This window comes from Mustela nivalis (genome assembly GCF_964662115.1).
Source record: "Mustela nivalis genome assembly, chromosome: 10".
NCBI lineage: Eukaryota > Metazoa > Chordata > Mammalia > Carnivora > Mustelidae > Mustela > Mustela nivalis.
The window spans coordinates 1,645,157-1,672,247 of record NC_139029.1 but is presented as its reverse complement, the minus strand read 5'-3'; the positions used below and the strand labels follow the sequence as shown (position 1 = coordinate 1,672,247).

At 65.1% G+C, this 27,091-nt stretch overlaps 1 protein-coding gene and 1 long non-coding RNA gene across 9 annotated transcripts in view; one reads left to right on the top strand and one right to left on the bottom strand.

The window, feature by feature from the left end:
* TP73 (tumor protein p73) overlaps nucleotides 1–27,091 on the bottom strand; it is a gene marked incomplete at its 5' end in the record, with an annotated part of 60,250 nt that overhangs the window by 29,848 nt on the left and 3,311 nt on the right. For 2 of the 7 annotated variants that reach the window (XM_082686298.1, XM_082686300.1), the window contains 2 exons: nucleotides 10,491–10,611; nucleotides 10,898–10,989. In XM_082686298.1, the coding sequence (XP_082542424.1) occupies nucleotides 10,491–10,611; nucleotides 10,898–10,989 (213 nt within the window). Of the gene's footprint in view, nucleotides 1–2,595; nucleotides 2,818–10,490; nucleotides 10,612–10,897; nucleotides 10,990–17,525; nucleotides 17,799–20,183; nucleotides 20,486–20,834; nucleotides 21,807–27,091 lie in introns of those variants that run through there. The other 5 variants (XM_082686299.1, XM_082686301.1, XM_082686302.1 and 2 more) reach the window with 5 other exon arrangements.
* On the top strand, nucleotides 21,809–24,168 carry LOC309842307. Of its 2 annotated transcripts, XR_014299602.1 has the most exons (5): nucleotides 21,817–21,885; nucleotides 22,061–22,168; nucleotides 22,786–22,956; nucleotides 23,283–23,354; nucleotides 23,601–24,168. It is a non-coding gene; the product is annotated as an uncharacterized lncRNA (long non-coding RNA). The 2 variants fall into 2 exon arrangements; XR_014299601.1 differs by lacking the exon at nucleotides 22,786–22,956 and having other exon boundaries at nucleotides 21,809–21,885.

The following is a 27,091-nucleotide window of genomic DNA, read 5'->3' as shown; positions in this document are numbered from 1 at the left end:
AGAGTGACCAGACCCCACGGCACGGGGGTGCTAAGTGCTGGGGCCTCCCGTGGCTCCTGGACCGCGAAACCCGGCGTTGTCACGGCACGCGCCTGCAGGGACCCACCCGACCGGCGGACGGAGGGCGGGGGCAGGTTCCGATGCCCACCTCCCAGCTCCAGCCGCGTCTGCGGCCCGGACAGCCCTGGGCCCCAGTCAACGCACAGGCACGGAAAGAGCCAGGGGGTCGTACAAGGACCGACGTGCGAATAGTGGAACAGCCCCCAAGAGCAGCGAATGAGAAATCTCCAGATGTCCAAGCGGGGAAGGTCCGTCGCAAGTGCCCGCTCCGGATCATGTGCAGCGTGGCCGCGGGCGAGAAGGGCCCCTGAGTGGGGACGCTGGCGGGTGCAGGTGGAGAAGCTGCCGCGTGCGGAGCCCCCACCCCCAGTGCCAGCCAAGCACCCCAGAATGTGGGAGCCACCAAGGCAGGAGTTGTTCAGCCCTTGACGGAGAAGCAGACCCTGAGTACAGGGAAGACGGCAGGGAGAGGGGGTGTCCCAGAGCCCCGAGCGGACCACAGCCCGGCGCTGGCCAAGCCGGTGCAGTGGATGGCATGGCAGTCATGGACAAGGAACGGGGCCACATGGGAAACTGGGCTGGGCGCCCCTCCCCTAAAGGGTGGGGCAGCAGGGAGGTGACCCCACCAGCTCCTCTGAACAGCCCTATTTGTTCATGTTGGGGTTTTGGCTGGTTTGGGGCAAACCCCCTCCCTCTTTTAGGATGTTTACACGCAGCGGGAAGCTTCTGTCTCCCTCTGGGATAGAAACAGGAAGCAGACGCTTCTACAAGTCACTGTGCCCAGCCCGGCCCACCTCCCCCGGGGCAGAGGCTTCGGCGTCCACTTGCCCGGGGCCCAGACACCCCAGAGCCACTGCTCAGAGGATGTTTGCCTACCCGAGATGTCCGTGGTCGACACAGAACCAACCCTGCTGGTCCCCGGGTCAGGGGCCCCTACCGCAGAGTGGACGCCGGTGGCCTTCTGCTGCCCACTGCTCCCTCCACGGTGCCACAGAGAGCCCTGTACCTCCTGCCCCCTGGGAAGGAGGCCACACAGCAGCCGTGCTCAGCCCTGCCTCATTCGGGAGAAAGGGTTTTGCCAGAGTCCCCGTGTGCTCAGGCCTCTTGCTGGCCAAGCAGGCTCACTGGCCTCCAGAGCCCAGGTTCTGACTTGGGTTGTGTGCGTGAGAACCTCAGTGACAGGGACACGGCCCCTCCGGGTTCCCACCCCGCCTGCACAGAGAGTCTGGGGGTCCGAGTCTGCTTGCGTGCCGTGGAGCCCAGTGACACATGTAGTGGGGAAATGGTCAGTGACAAGTGAGTGACAGAAGGGGGACAGAGAGGCAAGATGTCCCCTCCCCAGCCCAGCAGCTGCCCACACTAGTTCCAGACAAAAAGCTCACGTTGACGGAGTTTCCAAACCTGAGTGCACAGAGCCGGGGCCGGGGTCAGGCCGTAGAGATGCCTCACGCCCACCCCTCACCCATCTTGGGACACACACACACCTGTCCCTCTTCCCATGGCCTTGCTGGGGACACACGCCCACAGGCACAAACACAGACATGCCCGTGCCGGCACGCAGTGAGCACAATACACATGCACACGTGTTCTCACTCACGGGCACACTCACATGCTCTCACATGTAAGCACACACGTGTGCTCACACATGCTGCCGAGAGTACGCGGGTCTCCAGGGGTGGCTGCAAACCCAGGTCCTTGTGGCCCCGGGCTCCTGTTCTCTGCCCGTGCAGCTTGGGAGCGCCCGCACTCTGTCCAGCGGTCTGTCCTCTCCCTCTGCCCGCTGCTGGGTCTCCCACGGGGCACAGATGCCAGGGCCCCGCTCTGCCCACCTCCCTAGTTCCAGCCTCCACCTGCTCAATTAGCTGCCTGGTGCCTGGCTGGCCCCGGGGACCCAGCAAGTCTGGAGATGAGCCCAGGTCCCCAGGGCGCAGGCTGTGGAGACCAAGCAAACCTGCGGCCCCTTCCTTCCTCTCCGCCAGGCTCCTGCCTCTCTGGGAGATGGCGACAGGACACCCGAGGCCGGCTTGCTGCAAATCCTTGACCTTGAGCCTAGACCCAAGGAGCAGATTCCCAGGAGAGGACGCTCCTGACCTGGGAGCAGGTGAGGGCAGCCTCACAGCCCAACCCCCGGGGGGCAAGGGCAACCTCCAGGGTCCCCTGAGCTCCTGGCAGCCAGGGACAGGGCAGGGCAGATGGTGGCCCCTGAGCCTGGGACAAAGTCCCCAGCCCGAAGCGGGGGAGCCTCAGAAGCCCCCACATCTCAGGGCAGCCACCCAGCACTGACCGACAACCACCTCCTCCTCTCCCAGGCAGCGGGCGCCCGTCCCAAACCCCACCGGGTGCTCCCTGTGCCCAGGACCAGCCCCCAACCGTGCACCCTGCCCAAACCGTCCGGCCTCCCCGGTTCACCCTGGATGGCGCACCCCCGCCCCGGCCGCAGGCGCCCGGCCAGCAGACAGCTGACAGCAGAGAGAACAGCCCCCCGCCCGCCCCCCGGCTGGCCCCCCAAGGAGGATGGCGCGGGTCCGCCCCTACCGTGGTGAAGTGCCGCATGGGGTCACTGACGTACAGCATGGTGGGTGCGCGGGGGCCTGCACACGCCGGGGGGCTGGCGTGCCGCGGGGCGAGGCATGGGTCTGCGCGGCGGGGGGCCGGGGCAGGGGTGCCCACTGCGGGGCGGGCCGCAGCCAGGTGGGGAGGCGCCGCGGCTAGCGGGGCGGGAGCCCGGGACGCCCCCGGACGTGCGGGCCGTTCGCCGGCATTGCTCTTCTCCCGCAGCTCTGTCAGCCGCATCTAACAACAAAACCGGCGCCCGCCCCTCCGTCCCTCCTGCCTATTCATCACGGTCCAGGCAGGCCCCGGCTTGCCCACCGATGTGTCGGACCGCACCACGGGGCCGCGTGGGGAGGGCCGGCGCTCAGGGCCAGCGCCTGCCCGCCGTCTAGCCACGACCGGCTGCACCCAGTGACGCCGTCCTTGGGAGGCTTGGGGGGCCGTGGGCCTCCGCCCCTGAGCACCAGGGGGCCGGCCCGGGGCCCCTGAGACCTCTGTAGGTGAGGCCGGGCCACCCCCGAGGGAAGTCGTGGTGCTGTGGCCCCAGAGCCCTGGGCGGAGCACATCTCCCTCCTGCGCAGGGAGCACGGTGGTTCCCCGGGGACACCCCAAAGCTGGATGGAGAGAAGAAGCACCCCGGAGACTGCGTCCCTGGTCCACCCGCTGGGAGCCCTGCTCCCGGCACGAGCCACTGAGGCGTGGCCCAAAGCCGTGGACTAAGCGGGGGGACGCGGGGTCCTCGTGCTCTGGTCCCTGATGCTGGCTGTGTCTCCACGGGGGCCGAGCTCCTACAAACAGCGATGTGGCCCAGAAGGGGGACGGCTGGGCCCTGCCCGTCACAGTGTGCCGACCCCGAGACCCTCGCCACCTCCAGGTCTGGGCCTGCATCCCCGAGGCCCGCCTGGCAGGGAGGTGGCTGTGGTCACCATGACGCCCTTCCTAGGGGCCAGAATCCTCGCTGGAAGCAGGCAGGGCGTCGGTTACACACAGATAAATCACGTATGTGACCCTGGACGTGCCACACTCAAGTTCCAAGGCCCCAACAAGACCTCACAGACCCACGAGGCGCTGGACGGCCAGCCCATTCTCACCACCTCCTCAGCCACCTCCTGGCTCCTGGGCCTGGGAGCCCTGGGCTTGGGGCACAGGGGGCTCCAGCCAAGGCCCGGCAGGGCATCTGCTGACCAGCCCAGACCCCCAGAGACGGAGAGCCAGAGGCAGAGACACAGCCCACTCCCGGGACCCCGTGGCTGTCAGCTCCCAGCGTGCCGGGGGCCCCCCACGCATCATGAGACCACGAGGAGGGGGTCTGCAGAGAGGTCCAGTTGGAAGTTCTGGCTGGAGGCAGCGGCGGAGAGCCTCCTTCGCCCGAATGCTTGAAGATGGGAAGGCCTGGGGTGGGGAGCCCCATCGCCACCCCCGTCCCGGTCCTGCCCCTCAGTGTCCTCGCGCTTTTGGAGGAGGCTGAAGTGCAGGTGCCTCATGGGCTGGGCAGGTGGGGGGACGGCGGACACAGCGCCGGACAGCAGCAGGAGGGCTCGACCCCGCCCCCACGGGGCGCTGTGTGAAGTTGGGCCCCCCCAGCCTCTCACGAGGCCTGTCCCCTCAGGTCAGGGCAACATCTCGCCCTGGGGCTGGGGAAGCGCAGCTGTCGGAGCAAAGGAGAGAAGAGCCTGAGGGGAGAGACCCCAGGAGTCCGGCACACAGGAACCCCGTGTGGACTCTGCACCCCAAGGTGGCCCCAAGATCCGCACTCTGGCCCGTGTCCTGCACCCCTTCCCCGGGCGGTGCTATGAATGCGGGGACAGCTGCTGGGATTAGGTTACAAACCAGTCAACTCCCAGTCGATCAGCAGGAAAACTATACAGGTGGGCCAGGCCTAATCAGGTAAGCCCTTCAAAAAGGTCAGGGCAACAATGTCCTAGCTTCAAACGCACTCCCTGTGGGCCAACAACTTCCTGCTGGCCTCAGGGAGCACACGGCCAGGTGGTAGAGGCACCCCAGGGCAGCAGAGGGTGGGCAATCTCTAGGAGCTGAGAACAGCGGCCCTCAGCCAACAGCCAGCAAGGAAGTCGCGACCTGGGCTTGACAGGTGCAAGGAACTGAATTTTGCCAATAAGCAGTCTGGAAGAGGCCCTGGGCCGGATAACACTCAGCAGCCTGGGAGACCCTGAGCAGGGACGCGGGGAAACAGGCCGGACTCCTGACCCATGGAGACTGGGAGGCCACGGGTGCTGTTTGAAGCCACCAAGTGGGTGGTGAGATCTTGGGCAGAGGAAGCCGGGGCTCTGGAGTGGCTCAGGCCGCGGGAAAGGCCTGAGGACCCAAGCCTGGCCCAGGGATGCTGGCTGCCCAGAGGGAGGACACCAGGCCAGAAAGGCGTCTTCCCTTAAGCCCTGGTGGGAGCATAGGACACAGAGGACAGAGGGGCCATGGCCCACCCACACTGCGGGGCACCACAGAGGAGGCTCGGGCACTCCCACAGCGAGCCCGGGCCAGGCTGCGGCCCCGGACGGACCGAGAGCAGGTGTCCATGTGGGCCGGAGCCCCAGTGTCTGCCTGAGCAGCATCTGCGTCCTGTGCATTTGTCCTAAGTCCTGGCTGTCCAGGGCACAGGGACCGGGAGCCGGGGACTCTGTCCCGAGAACTGCCCCCTCCTCACTCGGTCATCAGCTGCTTCCTCCGGGTCGCCTCCGAGGTGGCCCCACCAGCTCTCCTGATTCTAACTCACTAGAGATTGCACACCGGCCCCTCCTGCAGGCTCAAGGCAGCGGAAGAAGCAGTGGGGTACGCCTTCCACCTCCCGCGGGCACAGGACTCAACAGAAGGGCCCCAGGGATGTGCAATGCTCAGAGCCAAACTCCTCACACGCTGTCCTGACCACCCACAGGCTCAGTGCCCCCCACAGGGGAGGTCACAGGGCTGACCCCAGGACCTGGTGCTGGCCCGGGCTTGGCTCTGTGCCCCTAGAGGCACTCCCACCATGGCCTGTAGAAGGACGTGAGCTTGGGGCTCACTGGGAGGCAGGCAGGCTGGGGGTCCTGGAGCTGACCCCCCTCCCTGGCCTTGAGCTCCACCCCAACACCTTCCTTGGGGCCGCAGAGCCTCCCTGAGGAGCGGGCGCCCTTCCCGCCCCCCTGCACACCTGTCCCCTTCTGAGGCCCAGACGTTTCCGGAGAACCTACTCCCGGGGTCCACACTGGGCTGTGCCCTCCCTTCTCCTGCCCTTGGGCAAAAGTGACCCCTCCCCAGGCCAGAAAGGTCTGCCCTGCGTGATCACGGGGGTCTCGAGCCCAGGCGTCTGCCCGGCTATGCGGCTCTCTGTGGGCTCCTGAGCCCTGGGCAGGTGGTGGTGGGCCCCAGCCCGGATCAGCTGCGCCTGCCGCCCCTGCGGCCACAGCCCGCCCCCTCCCCCCATGGCCCACCTGCCCACACCAGCTGTCACCACAGAAAGGCGCTGGGAGAGGCGGGAAGAGGCTCGGGGAGGGTGTGTGGAGGCAGGGAGCCCCACAGACTCTGTGGGGGAAGCTGGAAGGAGCAGGTGCAGGGAGGCGGCCAGGCTCAGCGGGGCACCCGCCATCTCCCTTTCATGCTTCATCAGAGCTGGGAGGGGGCCCCCTCCCCTGAGAGCCTGGCCCTCAGAGGGGACGCACAGGCCCTTAGTCCACACCCGGCCGCAGCAGAGTCCGGGGGGGGGCGGGCATCAGGATTCCTGCTCTGGACACCTGGAGGACCCACAGCGGGGGACTTCATGCTGACTGGGCCCCATCCCCGGGACAGTGGGGGGCCTCCAGGCCCAGCGCAGACCCCACAAGACTGCCCTCCTCACTCGTCAGCTCACTACTCCTCAGCCCCCGGGGATGCTGGGGACCCAACAGGCCTCTCTCCCCCTGCAGGAGACGGGAAGCGACTGGAGAGCTGCCGGCGCTGGCCGGTGAGCCACGTGGGGTCGGCTGCCATGGCCACTGCCCAGGGCAAGGGCTCTTCCTACAGGGACCCCCCCCCCACCGTGGGCGGGTGGCCACAGAGGCCCTGGGGTGTCAGCACAGCTACTCCCAGGCCCCTGATCCCTCTTCAACGCGGAGCCTCGCCCTGCCTCACCCTGCACAGCACCTAGCTTTATCACACGCTCCCTGTGGGCCAGCCACCACCCTTGTCCTCGCCGTGCTGACGACGTAGATGCTCTCACCGGCTCAAGGTACAGACAAGGAACCTGAGGCCTGGGGAGTTAAGTAACCACCCCCCATGCCTCACCTGGCAAAAAGGTGGTAGAGATGGGATGGGTCAGAGTGCCCTATGCCCACGAAGGCCTCCCTCTACGCCCCTCAGCTGTACGAGGAGCTGGGACCCTGGTGGCCAGGACCTCAGGGAGCTCACCCCCCCCCCCAGGAATCCATGCACTGGGCCCTCCAAAGTCTGCTCAGGGGCCAGCTGGCCTCCTGGGGGCCCGTCCTCTTTACTGCCCGACTCGGTGTGACGGGGGTAGTCCGGGGCCAACGACCAGTCCTTCCCACAGGGCTGGGGGAGCCCGGGCTGGGCCCAACCCACGTGGACGCCTCCGCTTCACAAGCAAGGACTCAGAGTCGGGGTGGGGGGACCTGACCCCAGGACAGATGGGCCCTTCAGGCGGCCATCACCCGCTCTGCCACCGGCCACGGAAGCGGTGGAGAGGCTCATCCCATGGCCCCGCAGTGGCCTCTCTCTGGCCGCAGTCTGACTGCGGGAAGCTCCCATCTCATGGGAAGGAATTTGCCCCATCGCCTGCAGGGCCGACGAGCGGAGGAGACCCAAGGTCCGGACAGCGGGACATGCCACCCCGGAGGGCCGACGTCGCATCTTGCTGCTGGACCAAGGGCATGCCTGGGGGCCAGATCCCCCGCGACACAGGGCACAGCCGGCCCACGGTGTACGCACCAGCCTTCACACCTGGCCCGTGGGCTGAGTCGTGGCCGTGGGGCTGGCCGGTCCTAGGGATACTGGACTCCACCACCGCTTTCTTGCCCCTGCCTGGCCTGGCCTCAGGACCTGGCTTCTTGTTCAAGGTCACCAGCCTGGAGTGGGGCTGCTCCGTCTCCCCCGTCCTAACCCTAACCCTAACCCTAGCAGACCAAGCAGCTGGCTGGGGAGGGAGCTGTGTCCTCTGGCTCCTGGGCAGGACCAATAGCCCGCACGCACCTGGCTCCCGGCCCCTGGCAAACGGAGGCCCTTGGGTGGGACAGTCCGGCAGCGGGTGGCCGAGTGGCCTCCACCTGCGTGTCTGGGCTGTGCTGGGGCCTGGCGAGGGTGGGGGCTGGGCAGGCTGTCTGCTCGGTCACTGGGCCCAGACCAGTCACGGCGCCCACGACGGGCAAGCAGGGGTCCGCGGGAGGTCGACCAGGTGGCTCCAGGGAATCCCCAGCCCTGTGAAGGGAGCTGGGCCCACAGTTCATCCCTGCATGACTTTTACTAGAAGGCGAGTCCCCACCTGACCGACTCGGCCCTCCTGCTGTTCGCAGAGGCGGGAGGCCACACCCTCGCTCCCTCACGGCCGCTGCGAGGCCAGCCCCCCATTCCTAGCCCAGACACGCTTGGCACCCCACATCCTCCCGGGCAGACGTGGGAGGGCGCCTCCCACCGGGGAGCACCCAGGGCTGCCCCCTCCACCTACCAGAGCGCAGAAGCCCCTCTGGACACTGGCGCCGCGGCGTGCCCAGGGTCCTCTGCCCTCAAGGGGTGAGCAGGGCGGCTGGGGGGCGCGGCTCCCCACGCTCAGACCACACTCGGATCCGCCCTCCCTAGAGCTCCTGCCCCTCCGCAGAGTGGACGGTGTGAGTGCCTGGCAGTCGTCTTCTGACCGGGAGACGGCCACTTAACAGATACCGTGTGGAATGACTGCGTGGCCGGCAGCCAGTTGGAGGGAGAGCCCGGCCCCCCAGCCACGAGGCCCCCTCGCAGAAAGCCCCGAGGGACCCGGACCGCAGACTATCTAGGTGAGCCTGCTCTCCCCACCCACCCGCGCTCTAAAGCCACGCGCATAGGCTTTAAGTTCACCGATAGTGAGTCCCCCAAGCCCCAGGCCCTCCTCCCTGGCCCCGCATAAAGGCAGAACCCCCCCCTCTGCACTCTCTCTCTCCCTCCCTGCCACTGGCCGCGTGCCCCGGGGTCTGCCACGTGCCCTCCAGCCCTGAGAGTGACAAAGCCTCTTTCCAAGCCTCTGCCGTACGTCCCGCCGCCATCAGAAGCACGAGGGTCAGTCCAGCTGCGGCGCTGGCTCCGTGAGGGGCCGTGTGAGCGGCTCGCGCCCCAGACCACCAGCCGGCAGTGACATCACAGACACACTGGGGAGGACGCTCATGTCCAGGAGGGGGACCCGGGAGGGGAAAGGTCCAGACCCTTGGCCCCTGGGGAGCACCGGAATGGGGCCGCCCGGCCGGTCGAGCCTCCCCCTCCCCCTGCGTCTGCCTCAGCTTCAGCCCCTGTGACTTGGGAATCGACAGGTGGGTGGCCGTGAGCTGCTCTCACCGAGATGGTCTGAGCGAGGCAGGAGGCCCGGGCCAGGCAGTCAGGTTTCTCAGACCCAGTATGAAGGGTTCTCGGGGGAAACCGGGCACACCCCACACCTGGCAGCCACGGCCCAGGTGGCGTGGGAGCAGCCTACTGTCCTCGACGGACATAGCTAAGGACACAGGGGACCCTCCTGCCCCCACCACTGCCTGCCCCCGGCCCATGCACATGCCTAGAGCTCCCACGGCTCTTGCTGGTTGCCAATGGCTCAGGGTGGTTCCCTCATCCTCAGGGGGATGAGGGGCTCCAACTGTCTGAGGGAGGGGCCTGGCCCTCCCGGCCTCCAGGGTTCCCAGCACTGCTCTGGCTCCTGGCCTGGTCCCCTGAGACGGACACGCTGGACGCAGCACAGTCACCTCCCAGGGAGACGGGGCAGCCTGGGGTCTAGCGGGAACTGTCCCGAGGAGGCAACTGCAGGGGGTGCTGGGGACGGCAGGCGGCACGCGGCCTCCCTGGGCCCAGCGGTCCTCACACCTGCTTCTTAGGCTCCACCCGCGGCCACCTCCTCCTGACGCACAGGGCCCAGGACGGCGGCGCACCGGCTTGCACAGCCCTGACTGCTCGCCAAGACGAACACCCGGGGCAGCAGGACCTGGGACGTGGCAACGGGTGTCAGGGCCTCGGTGGTCCCTGCACGCCCCCACCCGGTCCCTCCTCTTGAATCAGCGCTCAGTCTTGCTTTGGGGCCCTCTTCCCACTCCGCTCCACCCTATCCTGCCCCTGTCCCACAGGACCCAGGCTCATCAGAAGCAGGAGGCTGGCTCAGATCTGGACCCCAAACCATGTTCAGACTGCTGAGAGGCAGGCCTCTTGGCCAACCAGCAAAGACGAGTCCTCCCTGCAAGGAGGGTGATGCCGGTGGGGCCTGGTGCCCTTCCACAGAGACCAGAGGCTGCCTAAGCACAAAGCCACTGTGGAGGAAGCAGGGCAAGAGACAGAGGCAGCGGTTGGATCACCTGGATCCAGCCACACCTGAATCCATTCCTGCACCTGGATCCAGCCACACCTGAATCCATTCCTGCACCTGGATCCAGCCACACCTGAATCCATTCCTGCACCTGGATCCAGCCACACCTGAATTCATTCCTACACCTGGATCCAGCCACACCTGAATCTATTCCTATACCTGGATTCAACCACACCTAGATCCATTCCTACACCAGGATCCAGCCACACCTGAATCCATTCCTACCCTTGCACTAACGGTTTCAGGAGCTGGTACATTTCCTACTTTGCCACGGAAACGTCCTGACAAACCCCCAGTGCCTGTTTCCCGACTCTGTAGTCTCCAGGTCAGGACCCGGCTTACGGCCGCAGATAGCAGCCCCACTCACCAGGACAGGCGTGGTCATGCCCTGCAGGTGGTAGACGTCCATGCCAGCCTCTGGGCCGCCCACCACCTCGTTGTTTCCTTGGCTGGACTGGGGAAGGTCAAAGTAGGTGCTGTCTGGTTCCCTGGGAAGACAGGAGCAGAGCCATCAGACCCAGACCACCCAGGCCGGAGCTCGGGGCTGGCCCTCGGCTCCTGGGGGCCCTGCCCTTCGGCCCACCGTCTGTCTCCTCTGCCAGCCTCTCCAGAGCTAGGCCAGCCGGGAGGGGCGGCCCCACCGGAGCTCTGTCCCCTGGACCTCTCCTGGCCCAGTCTCTGTACCCTACATCCCCAGGAGAAAGCCTAGGCCAGTAGCCCCACCTCCCCCTCATCCAGCCCGAGTCGAGCCCAGTGGCCGGAGGCGGTACTCACAGAGAGCTCCAGAGATGCTCGAACGTGGCCCCCTCGTCTGCGGAGGTCGGCTGGGACATCTTTTCTGCACCCAGCCCGGAGGGCGGCTCGCTCTGTGAGGAGGGGAGAAGGACCCTGGTGATTTGGGGAGGCCGGGCCATGCCCTGCTTCAGCATCCCCGGGGGCTGGGCAGGGCGGACACCCCTGGACAACCCCCACTTCATCCTGCCCTTTCGCGGGCAGGACTCCACCTTGCAGAGGGACAGGCCTGGCTCCAGACCCAGGTCAGGCAGGGTGCCCTGGCAGCAAGGGCTTCTCAGAGCCGCCCCCTGTGGGGGGCTTCAAACAGCACCCCCTTGCAAGGCTGCCGCAGGGCCCTTTGGGAGCTCGAATCGGAAGTCCTTGCTGTGCCTGGAGCACAGTGAACAAGGGGACTGGTGTGGCCGCTGTCACTGGACTGTGTCTCCAGGTTGGGTCTTCGGGCCTCGGGCCAGGCCTGGGGGCTCCTGATGCCCCACGACATGAGGACAGCTCAGATCTTGGGACACCCCCTTCTTGGGAAGGGCCCATGCAGGGCAGGCCCAGGGGCTGGAGCCGAGCCCGGGGCGAGGCCGGCTGTGCCCCGTGGCTGTAGGAAGTCAGCCAGACGACCCGCTCTTAGACAGGGTTCTCCCCTGTGGCCGGACACAAAAGCAGTTCGGACCCCACGAGGGACCCCCAGGCCAAGGCCGTGACACTGTCATGGGAGCAGGATCACTGTACTGTGGGCCCCCTGTCACAGATGTCCAGGGACTGGGGTGCCCAGACAGGCTAGCCTTTGTCCCAGGGTTTCCTCTCCCGAGAGCGTCCACACCAGCTCCCACCCCGCAGTGGGCCTGCCATCTCAGGGCCGGGGCAGGCACAGCTGGGCCCCCGTCCTCCCGTGGCGGGAAGGGGCAGGGAAACCGGAGCCCGCCCTGCCTACCACCCCTCCAAGGCCAATGTGGTGTCTCCCCTGAGCCAGCCTCCAGGTCCTTGGCAAAGGGCCGTGGGAATCAGCTTGGCCGCCGTCCGCCTGGCAGTGTCCCAGCGGGCAAGTCCAGGCCTGCCCCCAGCCGCTGGGGGAGGGAGGGCGCACCCACTGTGTGTCCCTGCATCCCCAGGTGGGCGGCTGCTGGTGGGGGTCTGTGGCCCTCTCTCGGGGCCGCCACTGCCAGGCCACTGGTCTCGGGAGTCAGGAGTGCGGCCTCAGGGGCTGGGCTGGGCACTGGCGACAGGAGGCCCGAGGGCTGAGGTGGGCTGGGCAAGGATGGCCTGGGCCTGGCGGCTCGGAGAGCACTGGCCCCAAACCAACTGTCCTGCAGGCTCAGAGAGGTTTCGTGCCCGGCTGAGGTCACACAGCACAGCTGTATGCACCGGAGTGACTGAGGGTGTTTCCCCAGCATTCAGAATCAGTCGCCCCGCCCTGGTCGCTGTAGACACACCTTTAGCGCACGATCTTCCCACGAGGGCTTTTTTATACTTTATTTATGAGAGAGAGAGCGCGTACGAGTGTAGGCAGAGTCCCAAGCGGCCTCCGCGCGGAGCCTGACCTCACGACCCCGAGATCATGACCTGAGCTGAAATCTGGAGTCCAGCTCTCAACCGACTGAGCCCCCCAGGCGTCCTGACCCCCCACGGGCTTGAACAGGGCTGGGCGATGTGGGCTGGCGTGCCTCCTGTTCTGAGGTGGTCACTCCCGCCCTGGGCCAAGCTGTCCACAACACAGTGGAGCCCAGTGCTGGGTGTGGCGCTGGTCACCCGGTAATCCGGGTGGTGGCTGTCGTAGGCGGCGTAACGCCAGCTGCCTTGGCAGTAACCTGCCCCCTGCCGCTGCTATGGGGGGCCCTTCCTGGGTGAGCAGGAATTGTCCGTGGAGTGGCCTCTGGGGGTGGGGAGTGCGCGCCGACAGGAGGCCGTTTGGGCACCCCCTTCCTCAGTTTGCCGATGGACCATCCAAGCCCAGAGACGGAAAACACTTGGGTGACGTCACACAGCAGACGGTCAGCAAGACCTCGCCAATCTAACCCCGGCGGCCGGAAGACACCAACAGCCCACACCAGCCCTGCACGAATGGACAGATGCGGTCCATCCGTACAGTGGGGCGTCCCTTGACCATGGGAGGGAACGAAGCGGGGCCCCTCGTGGCCGCTTGCATGAGCCTTGAGGACACGCTGCTGACCGAGGAACCAGGTGTCAAGGTCCACGCAGGACAGTCCCGCAGACAGACCCGCAGGCCCTGGCGACAGGTCCCCAGTACCGGGGCCGGGCGGAGGGGACAGGGACGGGGTTTCCCTCGGGAGTGGCGGAATGTTCTAGAGCCAAATGGAGGCAGACGTTGCACAGATTGTGACTATGAAACGTCACTGTGTGGTTCACCTTTCAAAGGGTTAGTTTTATGTTACGTGAATTTCACCTTGATTTAAGAAAAAAATGAATCAAAAAACCGAAGAGGCTGGGGTAGTGTGTGGGGAGCCCCGGAGCCACAGAGCACGGGCTGGACACTTAGCCCATCGGCCGCAGAGAAGGGAAAACTCCCCACGTCCCCAGGCCCAGCGTCCCGGAGCCGGCACGGGGAAAGGGGACACACTCCACCTCGAGCCCCCGTGCCTCCCTCCCAAGGGAACAGCCAGGGAGGTGGGACCCCAGAGCCCCCCCACCCCAACCACCAGGGGACACAGCTGGCGTGTCTGCCCTCAGCCCGCACCCTGTTTCGCCCCGAGCTGCACCGGGTCAGGCCGGCTCTGACCCAGGGGGAGGGGGCAGGGCAGACGGAACCCGTCCGGGCAGAGGGAGCCGGTCCGGCCACACTGGACGGCAGTAGGAAACTAAGTGACCCCCTAGTCCCTGGGGCTCCCCGGAGGGCCGGAGAGGCATTCTAAGGACTCTGCAGACTCTCTGCTCGGCAGACCCCAGGCCCGCGGCTCCCCCCCCACCACTGCCCAGGCCAGGCCCTCCCTGGGTCCAGCCCGGCCCCTGCAGTGCCCCACATCAATCCCCCCCGCCTAACCCCTCGCCCCAGTGGGCTGTCCCTTGGGCGTAGGCAGAAGGCCCCAGTGTCTCGCTGTGGCCAGCAGGCCCTGACTGCAGGGCCCACCCCCACGCCCCTCGTCCCCCACAGGCCTCTGCACTACTATCCTGGGCTGGGGGCACTGCCCAGCACCTGGGGCTCAGGTCGGAGGCCACCGTCTCCGAGAGGCCATCCCGGCACCCAGTCAAACCAGCTGCCACGACCCTTCATTACCTGCATCCTTCTCTGTCTGAAAGCAGGTCCAGCCTGAAGGACGCAGAGACACAGTGGCCCGCGTTTACCTGTTCATGTCCCGCTGGGCCTCCGGCCCAGGGGGGGTTCCAGCAGTACGCAGCCAGGTGTGCCCCCATGCAGGGCCGCTGCCACCATCACCCCACATGTCCTGCTACACCCGCCATGCTCCCCACCGAACCCCACGTTAGGGAAGGCGTCCTGTCCTGCCCATGGGGCTTCCCCACTCAGCCACGGGCACGGGCCTGGAAGGGACTTCCCTGCTGGCCTGAGACCCCGGCAGTGGGCCCCCTGCTTCAAAGGCGCTGATTTGATGCACATTCCCAGGGCGCTGGATAGGCGGTGGGCAGAGCACCGGGTTCTTGGTTTTGGCTCAGGGTGTGATCTGGGGGGTCGTGGGTTCAAGCTGAGCGCGGAGCCTGCTTGGGATTCTCTCTCCCCTTCCCTCTGCCCCTGTGTGTGCCTCTCTCCCTCTCTCGCCTTCTCTCTCTCTCGGATAAATAAATGAATCTTAAAAGGAAAACATCCCGGGGCGCCCCGGTCTCCCACCGCAGGAGCTCAGGAGTCTGCAACTTTAAGCGGCACCAGGGGTTCACCGAGACTCTGGGACAGACGCTCAGGGAAAGGGCCTCGAGCAGCCCAGCACCCCCACCCCCCACCTCCCCCCACCCCATCCCCCGCTCCATAGGGCCCTTCCCTGTCCACCTGCAGGGCGGCCGCAGCCTCCACTGGTGACTTCGCTCAGGATCTTCATTTTGGCAAAATGAGGGTCCAGAGACTTGCGCTGCCCTGTTCACAGGATGCCACAGGGCCCGAGACCGGAAGCTACCGCCTCCATGACTCCCGGTCTCTCTGGGAGGCCCCCCCGCCCGAGCCAGGCGCACAGAGCCCAGGCCCCTGCGTCCACGAGTCAAGGGAGCGGCAGGCCCCATCCCATGGGCCCTGGGAGCTCCTGCTGGCCACAAAGACGAGCAACGCTGACGTCGGGGCGAGGACCGGGGCCCTCCCTGGCACCGGCCCTGGATACCAGGGGCCCCTCCTCTGTCCTCGGGCCAGGGGCAGGGTCATCCCTGGACCCGCTGTGGCGTTTCATCTGAGGAAGGCAGAGGTGAAACCCAGGACAGCCCCTGGTCAGAAACACCAATGGCCCCAGTGACCCACATTTTAAATTTGGAAACATGGCTCCTGGGCCTAAGGACAGTTGGCAAATGCGGCCCACCACCTTAAAGATCACATGTTCGTGGGCGGGGGACAGGCCCCCGAGGAAACGTCTGTGAGGCCATCACCGAGGTCCAAGTGCAGGACACGGATGGACCCCTGAGGGCCTTTAAGGAAGAGCAGGTTTCCCTGCAGGGAAAGGGCACTCAGCCTCGCAGGGAGAGGGTCCCGGGGGGGTGAAGCCGTGGGTGCGGGAAGTACAGGCACCCACGAGACCCAGGACCACCTGGCCAGGGACAGCACCAGAAAGGGTACCCCAGGTGTCCCCGCTCTCAGGGCGCTGGGCCCTGCTGGGGGCTCTACTGACGCTGCCGCACCTCAAGGAATTTCCAGCAAATTCCTGTTACTCGGGGGGTGTCGCGGGGCTGCCGACGAGGCCCCAGGACCCCCAGAGCTCGGGTGGGCTGGGGGCACCGTGCGGCCCAGACCGGAGTGGAGGTGCAGACAACCCCTCCTCTTCAACTTCTGCATGTGACACACGGGATTCCCGAGTCCCCGGCCCAGCGGTCTCCGCCGGAGCCCCTTGGCAACACCTGCCAACATTTTCATCGTCAGCCCTGGTGGGGGAGGGGTGCTTCTCGACACCCCCCAATCCCTGTGGTCCCCTCACAGAGAATGTTCTAGATCTGGGGTCAGAGTTGCAGGGGAGACCTGGGGCCACACCACTGCTTCTCGGTGCTGCTGGCCAAGCCCTGGACAGGGCCTCCAGGAGCTCACACCCTCCGTCACGCCCAATCCCCACGTGTCCCCTCCTGTCCTCGTCCTGTCCCTGTGTCCCCTCCCTGCTGCCTACCCTGTCCTTACATGTCCCCTGTCCCCGTCCTGTCCCCACGTGTCCTGTCCCTGCCTTCCATCCTGTCCCCTCTGCCCCTACCTTTCCCCACACGTCCCCCCCACCCTGTGTCCACCTAGGCCAGGCCAGGCCCCAGTGTCCTCCAGGAAGCCACTGTCCGCCCCGATCCCTAAGCAGGACACCGTCTTCTCTGCCTCCCATCGCCAAGCAGGCCGCGGAGCCCAGCTTCCTCTGCGTGGCCCCCAGGAGAGCCCCGCTTGTCGGGCCAGATGGGGCCCGTCCCCTCCACCTGCCCCGGGCCCCCACACCGTCCCTGATAAGCTGGGGCTCCTGTGACCTGCCGACCCTCGACCAAGGGAAGCACCCTGTGTGGGGGGGATGGCAGTCCCCACCCCCCGTCGGCGGCCACCTGCTCCCGCTGCTTGTAGCGTCCGGACAGGGAGCGGACGCTTGGCCTGAGCCCAGGGAGGGCAACACGGGGCCATCGGGATTCCAGCGCCCGGGGAGGGAGGGAGCTCCCTCCGCCCACAGAGCCCCGCTCTGACCCTGTCCCCAAACACTACGTCTCGGCCGTTCCTCTGGCCCTGCGGGGATGACGCGGCTCCTTCCCACGGTCATCTCCGCTTGGCGCTCAGCACGCTCGGAGCATCGCAGGAAAGGACCCCGGGGCCTTCCCGGGCCCCTTCCAACCAGCCCCGTGGCCTCGAGGCGACTGCGGACGCTCTGGCGCCCAGAAGGGTCCTACCTGGGTGGAGGCTCCGGCCGCCGGCGGGCGAGGACCGAGGGAGCAGAGCTGCGAGAGGGCGCTTGTCCCCGGCCCAGCGGAGTCCCCGCCAGACGCTCCGGGCCCAGCTCCCGGCCCTCGGTGCCGACGGGCCTCTGCCGCCTCGATCACCCCCCAGAACAGAGGTGGCCCTCGCCTCGTGGGGTGCGGCCCGGACGGCCCGAAGTGCGTCCCTCCTCAGGGACCCAGGCCAGCGGCCATCTTTGCCCGCCCCGCCGACCTGTGGCCCAGGCCACGTGGCCACGGGAGTGCTGGGCAGCCCCGGCCACGCAGGGTGGGGTGGGGGGGTCAGGACAGGGCTGGCCCGATCTGCGCCCGGGGGCCTCCCGTCACCCTGCGCGGGCTCACGGTTGCCCCTCTGCCCAAGGGGGGGCGCGCAGTGACAGCCAAATTTAGCCTCTGCACCCTGGGCCAGGGTGCACTTGTGAAATAAGAAAACAGCTGGAGGCGCCTGATTCAGCTGCCCTCCCCGCCTCCCTCCCTCCCGGGCCAGGGCCCCCGGGAAGGAGGCAGGGCAGGGGGCAGCCTCAGAGCCCCCTCGGGCCCTGTTCCTTCCCACCTGCCAGCCTCTTACCCCGGTCACGGCCAGTGGCTGCCACCTGCAGCCGGCAGGGTCGGGGTGGCCTTCGTCCGGCACCCGGGCCCGGTGCGGAGGACTAGGAGCCGCCAGCCGTCCGGGTGTGAGTCTGGGGGTTGGCTTAGCACTCGTGTGAGCCGCACGGCAACGTGCCCGCCCCTGAGCACGTGGGCTTCGAACGCCTGCGGCCGTGGGGCTCCAGGGTCTGGCCCTGGCTGGGAGAGGCAGTCGGCTGAGCAGTTTTGGGAACCCACGATCGAAAACCTCAACACCTGACAGGAAAGGGCTGTCACAGACCAGCTCCTGCAGAGGAAGTAAACCAAGAAACACCCAAGCATCGCCAGCCGCTACAGCACCCCGAGGGGGGTGGGGAGACCAGCAAATCTGCCGCTCCTTTTACTGTCGAGGTAGAAACATGCACAGAGAGGGGAGCTCACCTGCTCAAGGACACCCAGCAAGTTGGGGCCCAGAGTCAAGGACACCCAGCAAGTTGGGCCCCGTCTGGCTCGGGGAACCCTGCTCTTGACCCCGCCCTGACCCTCCCCAGCCTGCACACTGCGCACCCTGCCTGGGAAGCCCCTTGCCCACCCCTTTCTTCACGCAGCACCTCAAGGCCCCACCGGCCACGAGACACCCCCGCACCCCGCCGCCCTCTGCGGATCTAGAGGCGCCCCTCCTCCAGTCCCTCCCCCGACCACGTGCAGGTCACGCCTGGCCACACCGCTCCGGTCCCAGGGTCTCCGGCTCGGCGGCTCGGCCCTGTCACACACCCCCAGCTCCCTCTCCCCATCCGTACACGTCCACGCAGCCCACCTCTGCTGCTCTGTAGAGTGCGACAGGGGTACTGCCTGGACAGGTGTACTGCCTCTTCCGAGCCACGTGTGCGGGGAAGAAGGGACCCACTGAGCAGGGTGCTGACCCCGACACATCCCGGGAGCCTGAGAATCAGCAGCAATCCGCAGCGGACCGACGGTTCCTTACAACCAGGGGTCAGTGGAGGAAGAAGCCAAGCCCTGGTCAGGGGTCGCGATGGAGAGAGGCTGGGCCTGGTCGCTGCCCTGTCCCTGGCTCGTTAGACACACCACCCCGTGCCCCACCCTGGTCTGTCCAGGAGCAAGGCACCTGCAGAACGAGACACGCCGGCGTCCGATCACAGCAGCCTCCTTCACAACGCCTGCCCCCAGCCGCTCCCGACGCTAGAGGTCCCTGCCCCCGCCGCTCGTGGCCGCTCTTCCCAGGCCCGTGGCACATGGAGGTGGCAGCCGGTCCCTGTCTGTGCAGGGCCGGGAGCTGCCCTCTCTGGAGGGGCCTCCACCTTAGGGACCTCCTGGGACGGGGTCGCCACGGGGCCTGGCGCCAACGAGCAGACACTGTCCTCTTGCCCACTGGGCTGCGGGCACTGCTGGGCACCGCTGTCCTTCTGATCTGTCTCCTCCCGCCCCTCCGCAGCCCTGTTTCGGGGTCGCGCGGCTGACAAGACTTCATCCCAGTTGCCATGATGTCGGCCCATCCATCCCCGCTCCCTCCAGAAATGTCCACAGAGCTGCCGCTGCCCACGTCCTGTCCCTGTCCCCAGCCTTGGGGGCGTCTTTCTGATAATGGTGCCCTGAATCTACTGCACGCTCCCTCGGTCCCGGCCCTGGCCTGGAGACCTCTCACTCCTCCTCGTGACGCGGCAGGAAGGGAGACGCTCTGCACCTCTGCTCTCTCCAGACGGTCTTACAGCAGCACAGAGAGGGTGGGTCTCCCGCCCTGGGCCACACAGCTTGGAAGGTCAAGGCTAGGTTGGGGTCTGCTCTGGCCCCCACCAGGCAGCCCCGCCATCCAGGAGCCCCCGCTACTGGGAGACAGACAAAGCTGCTTCCACCGCCCAGTGTGAAGGGCGGCCTGAACGGGTGCAGACCACGGCCAGGGTCAGCGCGAGGGCACACGAAGGTCCACATCAGTGTGGCCTTCGGAGGTCTCCCAGGCTGACGTTGGGCCTGGGGTCCAGGGGAGGGTGGGCACCCACAGAGTAGGGGGAGACGGGACTGGCCGGCCGGCTGGAGAAGGGACAGGCCCTCTGGAGAGCACCCAAAGAGCCCTGAGCCCATGGACTTCGGGGAGCCGGGTTCAGGGTTCAGCTCATGTGGGGTGCAGTGGGACGTCCAAGGGGAAGGTCACCCTGGCAGACACACGGGCCCGGCAGCCAGAGGCGGGTGGTCAGTGAGGCAGGCCTCGGTGGGGTGCAGGTAAGGCGGGGGGAGGCGGAACAAGTGGACGGTCTGAGGGTGGGGCAGGCAGCCAGGGCGCGGGTCCTGCCGGGGACCACCCCTTCCAAGCCGGTTCCTGCCTCCGAACGCCGCCCTCTTCAGCAGCCTCCTCTAGCTCCAGACCCAGTGCCTCTGGCCCGCTAGCAGCTTCGCGCACACGTGGGGGTCTCTCTCTTCCCACCTGTGGGGCGGCCATGGTCACAGCCCCCACGCTCGACTGAGCTACACAGGGGCAGCTGGCAGGAGCCCTGGGCTGGCTCAGGGCTGCAGAGCGTGGCTGTCCGTCCAGCTGTGGGGCCGTCCGTAGCTGCGACGGAGTCATCACTGGGTCAGCCTGCATCCCGCACGCGCGAGCGCTCCCCCACAGGAGGGGACAGGACCGCGCGCACCCCACACCCCTCACCTGGGTGCGCTCCCTCCGCCTTCCTCACGTGGAGCCCGGGGTAATCACCGTCCCCAGCAGGGGGGCCGGGTCCCCAGGATCCCTACCTCGGGAGCCCAGCCGGGAGGGCAGGACAGCGGCGGCAGGGGACAGACACAGGGAACGGGCCCTGCCGTCCCGGTCTCCGCGGGGGCCGCCGGGCGAAGACGAGGGGTGGGTCAGCACAGGCTCTTGGGCTCCGTGCAGGTGACGGATCCTGGGGAAGGGGGCCCCCCCGAGAAGCTAGGGAGTGGTGTCTTCCTCGGCAGGAAGTGGGCAGTTCCCTGCAGGCCCGTGGTCGGAGGCTCCAGGATAACCTCTGCCCCCACCCAGCCCGGACCCCGCCCGGGCCCCCCGGGAACAGGTAGGGTATAACGGAGCGCCCCGCCGTGCCTGGTCCTCCTCACCCAAGCACCATCAGAGAAGCCCGGGCATGGCCTCCCTGCGCTGGCCTGTCTGCTACCTGTGCCCCCCTACTCTCGGGTGCTGGGGTGGGGGGCACCGTGGGGAGGGGCTCTGATCTCTGGCGGGGGCCGAGGGGTGTCTACTGTGCTGTGCTGTGTGGCAGGGAGGCGGTGTCGGGACCCCAAGCTCAGGCCTGAGAGAGGTGGGCCAGGCTGAGCCCAAGCCTACCTTGGCGGGAGCCCGGGCCCCGAGGGTCGAGGTCGGCGTGGAGGGGAGGCAGCTGGGAGGCCCAGGGCCTGTGGCTGGGCAGGCAGGCGGTGGCGGCAGCGTCCTGGTCGCCTAGGCAATGACATTGGAACCAAGGAAGCAGGGAGGCCAGCCTGGAGCCAGGGCAGCTGGGGCGGAGCGTGGCCGGGAGCCCTGAGGCCGGCAGGCGATACCATGCCCTCCGCACAGTGACCTGATGACAGGCCCAAACCACCAGGGAGCGGACCAGGAGCCGGGGAGGGGGCGGGGCGGGAGCCGGGGCGTCCACCCGCGCGTGCACGCCTCTGCCCCGCTGCTCCCTGTAGGAATGTCCGGACGCATGCACAGGCCGCGACTGTCCCCAGCCTCAACCCAGGCCGTCCTCCGGCTGGAGCAGCTTCCACGGGTCGCCCCATTCACCCGCGATCCGTCCGCCGAGGATGCGAACAAGTGCGGAGCCGATTTCTTCAGTGTTGGGTCCGGCCAGGCAAGTGCTGACCTTCAGCTGTGTTTCTGCTGCCCACGGGGCACACGCGTGGACAGAAATTCAGGTAATTCAGCGTGACAGGAGGCCTTGCCACCACATTCCAAACTTCCCAAGCACGGGAAGAGCCCCGCGGCCTCTGCCCCCACGGCCCTCCAGGCCTCTGCCCCCGGCCCTCGAGCTCCAGCTCACCGGGACCTTTGCCATGGTGTGGGCCCCGCGGGGGCTCACCGTCACCTCTAGGTCCCTTTGTCACATGAAATAACGTGACTCTAGGCTCTGAGCCGCAGCTTTAGGGAGCCCCCGGGGACACACCCTGTCAGCGAAGGACACACCCCAGGGACACACCCTGTCGCTGGGAGTCAGTGAAAGCCACTGGGGCCCCCAAGCCAACGAACGCCGAGCTTCACGCTGGCCTGGAGACGGGGACGCCGACCACAGCTGGCGACGGTGGCTGCTCGTCCCTGCACAGGAAGGGCTCCCGGTCCTACTCCTTGAGACACAGCACGCGCCCCTCTGAGACCAGAGGTCACCTGGCTTCAGCCATGGGTGAGGGGAGTGGGGGGACGACAGTGGGGGTCTGGCTGCGCTCACTCCCGTCAGGGTCCCTCCTCAGACCCCCACCCCAAGCCCCGCCCAGGGATGGGCTCCCAGAAGCGAGTCCAGAAGCCACCCCGCCAGCAGACCACGGATCCACCACATGCTTCCCCTGCGTGCGACACAGGTCAGACACGGCTACGGTGCAGGCCCGAGAGAAAACCCCCTCCCTCGGGCCCATTAGCAGAGCAAGGCTCGAGGTCAGGCGGCTTCAACAACAGCAGCGGTGAGTGAAGCGAGCCCTGGGAACGAAGCCCCATGGGGAGGACTTCCCGAGCCGCGCAGGGCACACACACATTTCCTGCAGCCTGTGTTTCCTCTTTTCTACTCTTTCTTTCTGTTTTCTGGCAAGCCCCACGCCCAGTGTGGGGTGGATCTCATGACCCCGAGATCAGAGGCTCCGTCACTGCGGAGCCCAGCGGCCTGGGCTGTGCCTGTCTCTGTTCTCACCACCCAGTACAGTCCTTGGGCCTCTGTCCCCCGAGCACCATGTGGGCCAAAGCTTTGCCACGTTTGGCAAGCCTGCTGGCACGGTTCCAAACGCCAAGGGACCCGGTGGCGCAGGAGTGACCAGAGAGGACAGGCCCTCTTGCCTCCCAGCCCCCACCCCACTGTCCAGACCAGACTGATCCCCACCCCTAAGAACAAAGAAAGCTGCTCCGGGGCCCTAGTGGGTGGTGGGGGCGGGGTGGTGGGGGTTAAGGTCTGGCGAGCCCTGGGCGTGCTTACACGAGGGAAGGGCAGGTGCCCCATAAGCAGCGATCGATTGTGTGTGAATGCACAAATAGAGTCTTAAGTGAAATATGGCCTATTTCTGCATTCTTTTTTTTTTTTAATTTATTTATCTGACAGACAGAGATCACAAGTACGCAGAGAGGCAGGTAGAGAAAGGGGGGAAGCAGGCTCCCCGCTGAGCAGAGAGCCCTACTCAGGGCCCAGGACTCTGGGATCATGACCCGAGCCGAAGGCAGAGGCTTTAACCCACGGAGCCACCCAGGTGCCCCCTATTTCTGCATTCTTTTGGTGAGTTTTGAAATCCAGAGAGCTCGGAAAACTAGATTTTCCTTAGTTCTGGGACAGACTCCTAAGCTCTCCGTGACCCTTGCTGCCCATTTAGGGTCAACATCCCCTTATGCTGGGGCACTTGGGTGGCTCAGTAGGTTAAGCCTCTGCCTTCAGCTCAGGTCATGATCTCCGGGTCCTGGGATGGAGCCCCGCCTCGGGCTCTCTGCTCGGCGGGGAGCTTGCTTCCCCTCTCTTCGCCTGCCTCTCTGCCTGCTTGTGATCTCTCTCTCTGTGTGTCCAATAAAAAAGTAAAATCTTAAGAAAAAAATCCCCTTGTGTTGTAGGAACTGGGGAGAGCTTGTCTGTGTGGTATTTCCCACAGACCCATCGGTGGTGTCCTAAAATACAGGATTCAGGTACTGTGTTACTTTTCTAAAATACATTTTTTTGAAGTCTGAATTCAGACTCTTTTAAAGGGGACATGGGATAAGGTATGGTGAGCCTCTGCTTAGTTTTGGAAACCCTATGGCATCCCTAGATCAGGCCAGGAGACACCCAGGAGGCGGGCGTGGTGCTCTGGGACCAGGCATGCTCACCTCAGCTCCCCAAACCTCTCCCGGGAGGAGGAGGTGAGGGCCCTCTCTCTGCCTCTGGTCTTACAGAAGCCAAGCCTGGAAGGGGTTACAGGAGTAAGAGTCGGGGCGGTTTCGAGTCTACTTCTGGATGATTCCTAAGTTAGCCACCCTCACCACGACTTTTGTCGCCTTTTACCATCGTGAAGTTTGGTCGAGGAAATGCAAAACATTGGGCAAGTCGGAAAGGGCACAGCAGGAGTCCACACCGCAGCCTCTGGGCCCTGGGCCGCTGGCCGGCAGCTCCCGCCGAGAAGGGGACCGAGGGGTTTTCTCTGCAGTAAGGAAGGAAGACGAACCCTCCAGGCTCTGCTGCTCAGAAGGACCCTGGGCCCAGACAGCCCCCAGCTCTGAAAGTGCAGCCTGCCGGGGTCCCCAGCCATTCACGGGGCGGCCCCCACGCTGCGTCCTTCTCGGGGGACCGCGCTCCCCCAATTACTGACCCACACAGTTTCCTCTCAAGAGGAGACTTTCCGTCCTCAGGCTTCCCAACCCCAAACCGACCAGAGGGAGACTGGACAGTGTGCGTGGACTTACACTGACCTCAATCTCACCATCGTCTTTTCTGCTATTTTTATCAGAATCCATCACTTCCACATTAATCCAATTAGCGTCGTGTTTACCGGTGCCTCATTCGTACATTTGCGCCCCTGTCGGGGAAGCTCAGGGACACGCTCCCGGCTCTGCACCTCCTCCCTCATTACTGCCAAGTAATTAGTCGAGGAGCATCCCTGATCAAAAATTAAGAAGCCAGGAGCAAGTCGGGGCCTGCCTTCCTCCGGCAGAAGAGAAAACGAAGGGGAGGGCTAATGAGGGGCTCTTGTGGGTGGTCGGGATGGGGAAGCAGCGCGCGGGGAAGGGGAGCTTGCCCTTCCGAGTGGCTCTGATCCTGGCGGTCAGAGCGAGGGGCTCCCTCCCATCTAACCCCAAAGAGGAGCTGCACGTCCTCGGAGCGCACTGCTGGGCCTCCTGGGGAAGCGCTGGCAGCACGTCTCTTCATTTAACCGGCTGCTCCCCTTTTCTAGACGGGGGGAATGCACTTTTCTCTCTGGTGGCCCCAATGCCAGCCAGTGAGGGCTGTGCCCTCCTCTGCAGAGGGGACATCTGTGTCCCCGGCCAGCCCACACCCTGCAAGCCGCTCCACCCCGTCTCCCCACACAGGAGGGCAGGACCACGTCAGGGTCCCGCAGCCACCCTCCCTCCTTGTCCCCACACAGCCTGCCTGGAGCGTGCACCGCCCAGGTGAGCCCTGAGCCTGCAAAGGAGAATCCCCTGGGTCTTGCTCAGGTCGTCGTGCAGAACAATGGAGAAAACAGAGCCCAGGAAAGTCACCTCTAAAACCCCAGGCAATGGGGCAGGCATTCTCCCTGCACACTTCAAAGGACCCAATGCAACCCCCTCCAAGGGGAAGCTACCAGCCCAATTAGCCAAAGGCTTCCCCAGCTGCCAGCTCCCTCCCTCCCCACAGGGCCCGGCACCTTGGAGCAGCAGGTGAGCAATTAGTACCCCTTGCCCCTGCCCCACAGGCACCCAGGGCCACTGGGAGTGGTTCTGCCAGCTGGCACTGGGTGGGGACAGCCGGGACAGGAACTTGCCACATGCAGCCACTCCGAGATGCCTGTCAGCCCCCTACACAGGGTACCCAGCCCAGCCTTGCACGCTTGGGCCCCTGCACTCTGGCTAGGGACCTTGGCAGGCCAGGCAATGCCCAGGTGTTCTATGCCTGCCTGGTGGAGGAGGCAGGAGTTCCTGGGTGCTTTGTGTGTGCCCTCAGGGTTCCGGTGTATTCCTGCGGCAACTCATGGGAGGGAAAGGCTAGAGCCTCCCTAGAGAGATAGGGCACAGTGTGGGGAGGCAGACGGGTGGGACCCGAGCTCCCATACAGACTCCCAAGGCCGAGCGAGGCCAAGCTGGGATCTGGGCTGGGAGCTCAGGGTCCTGACTGGTGCTGGCTCCACCCCAGGCATGCCGGCATGCAGTCACACCCCCCGGTGATGTGAGACATCTGGTCTCTAGGCGGAGAGCGTTTCTGTGGTTAAAACCACCCAACCTGTGGCCAGTGAGTTACGGCGCCCCAGGAAACTTAACACAGCTATCAAAGGACTTAAAAGCAAGTTTGCGATCTACTTCTGCCTACGATTCCTTTCAGGTAAATCGACAAGGTCCCCAACAGGTCTAATAACTCAGTTTCAACTTAGAGACAAGCACAAACGAAATTTTGAGATTTCTGCTGCAATGGTCATGCACAGTGAAAATATTGGTGATTCCTCTCGGAGAAGAAGTCACACGTACCCCTGAGGCGGGGCTTGCTGCCTGCATCCACACGCACAGGGGACTCCGACATTCACTCACGGCAAACACCGCAGGAGGCGCCGTTTTCCCCACTGGAGTTTACAACACCCCGAACTTCCACATTCTGCTTTAGATGGTTCCCAGGACCAGGGCTGGGCTGTGTCTCCTGTTCAGGAGGCTCTGGTCCCACGGGGTTGGGCGGGCGCTGCTCAGGCGCTCTGCAGCTCTAACCTTGGGCAAGTGCACAGGCTGTCTCCCCTCCCTCCCCTCAGCATCTACTTTGTGGGCTGTTGTGAAAGTTACTGGGAACAAGTATATGGAGGGTTCAGCTAAGTACCGGGCTGAGTCACCAGGGAGGGAGGGGACGGTACCAGAGGGGCTTAGCCAACACTTGTTAGGCTGGATTTTTTTTTCTCTCTCTGGTCTCTGACTTAGGGCAGCACATCCCAGGGAGGAGAGGGGGGAAGAGCGCTTTTGATGAGCAAATGTCTGCTCTGCCAGAGAGTGCACAGAGATGGGGGGGGGGTGGAAACAGACCAAATGACTTGTCTTTAACTTGAACCCCAATGAGCAGGGGAAGCATCTCTAAACCAGAACCCATGTTCCTCTACAGAACACACGACGAAAAGATTTTCTAGGAGTCTCCCATAACTTACTTAAGAAGGCAAACTTTTTCAAAGGCGACATTGCTGTGTGTTTTGATAACACACAGGTAGTTGCTGCTAATTACAGGTGTGTGTTCTGTGTTTGTTAAAGAAGTCTGGGCAGGACCGGATGCCCTCAGCAATGGGAAAATGATCCACAGTGTACTGGGTGAGGGTTGGGGGGATGGGTTGGCAAGAAAGCTTTTCCCACCAGGAGGGAAGACCCCCCCCAGGAGAGCAAGACAGTGCTGCTGCATTACTTAGCCGCCCCTCTGTCTTTTCCCCTTTTTTGTTATATGAAGTTAAGTCACCAGAAAATGACAGATTTTAAAATATTGTCCCAGCCTTCCCACAGAAATGCCCGAACTGGGAAATAAAGGTGTGCTCTCCCTTTTCACAGGGGGCTGGATAGAATAAACACACTTGGAAAATGCTTCTACTTCTTTGCAAACCCAAAGTTCACTATGTGTGCAATGGCTTTTTTCTCCGTTATTTTGTTTTGGCCACGACTTTCATATAAGTATCTAGAGGACAGACTCCCCTTGAAACTGTCTCCCATGCGGATGATCACGCGGCTTCTACTCC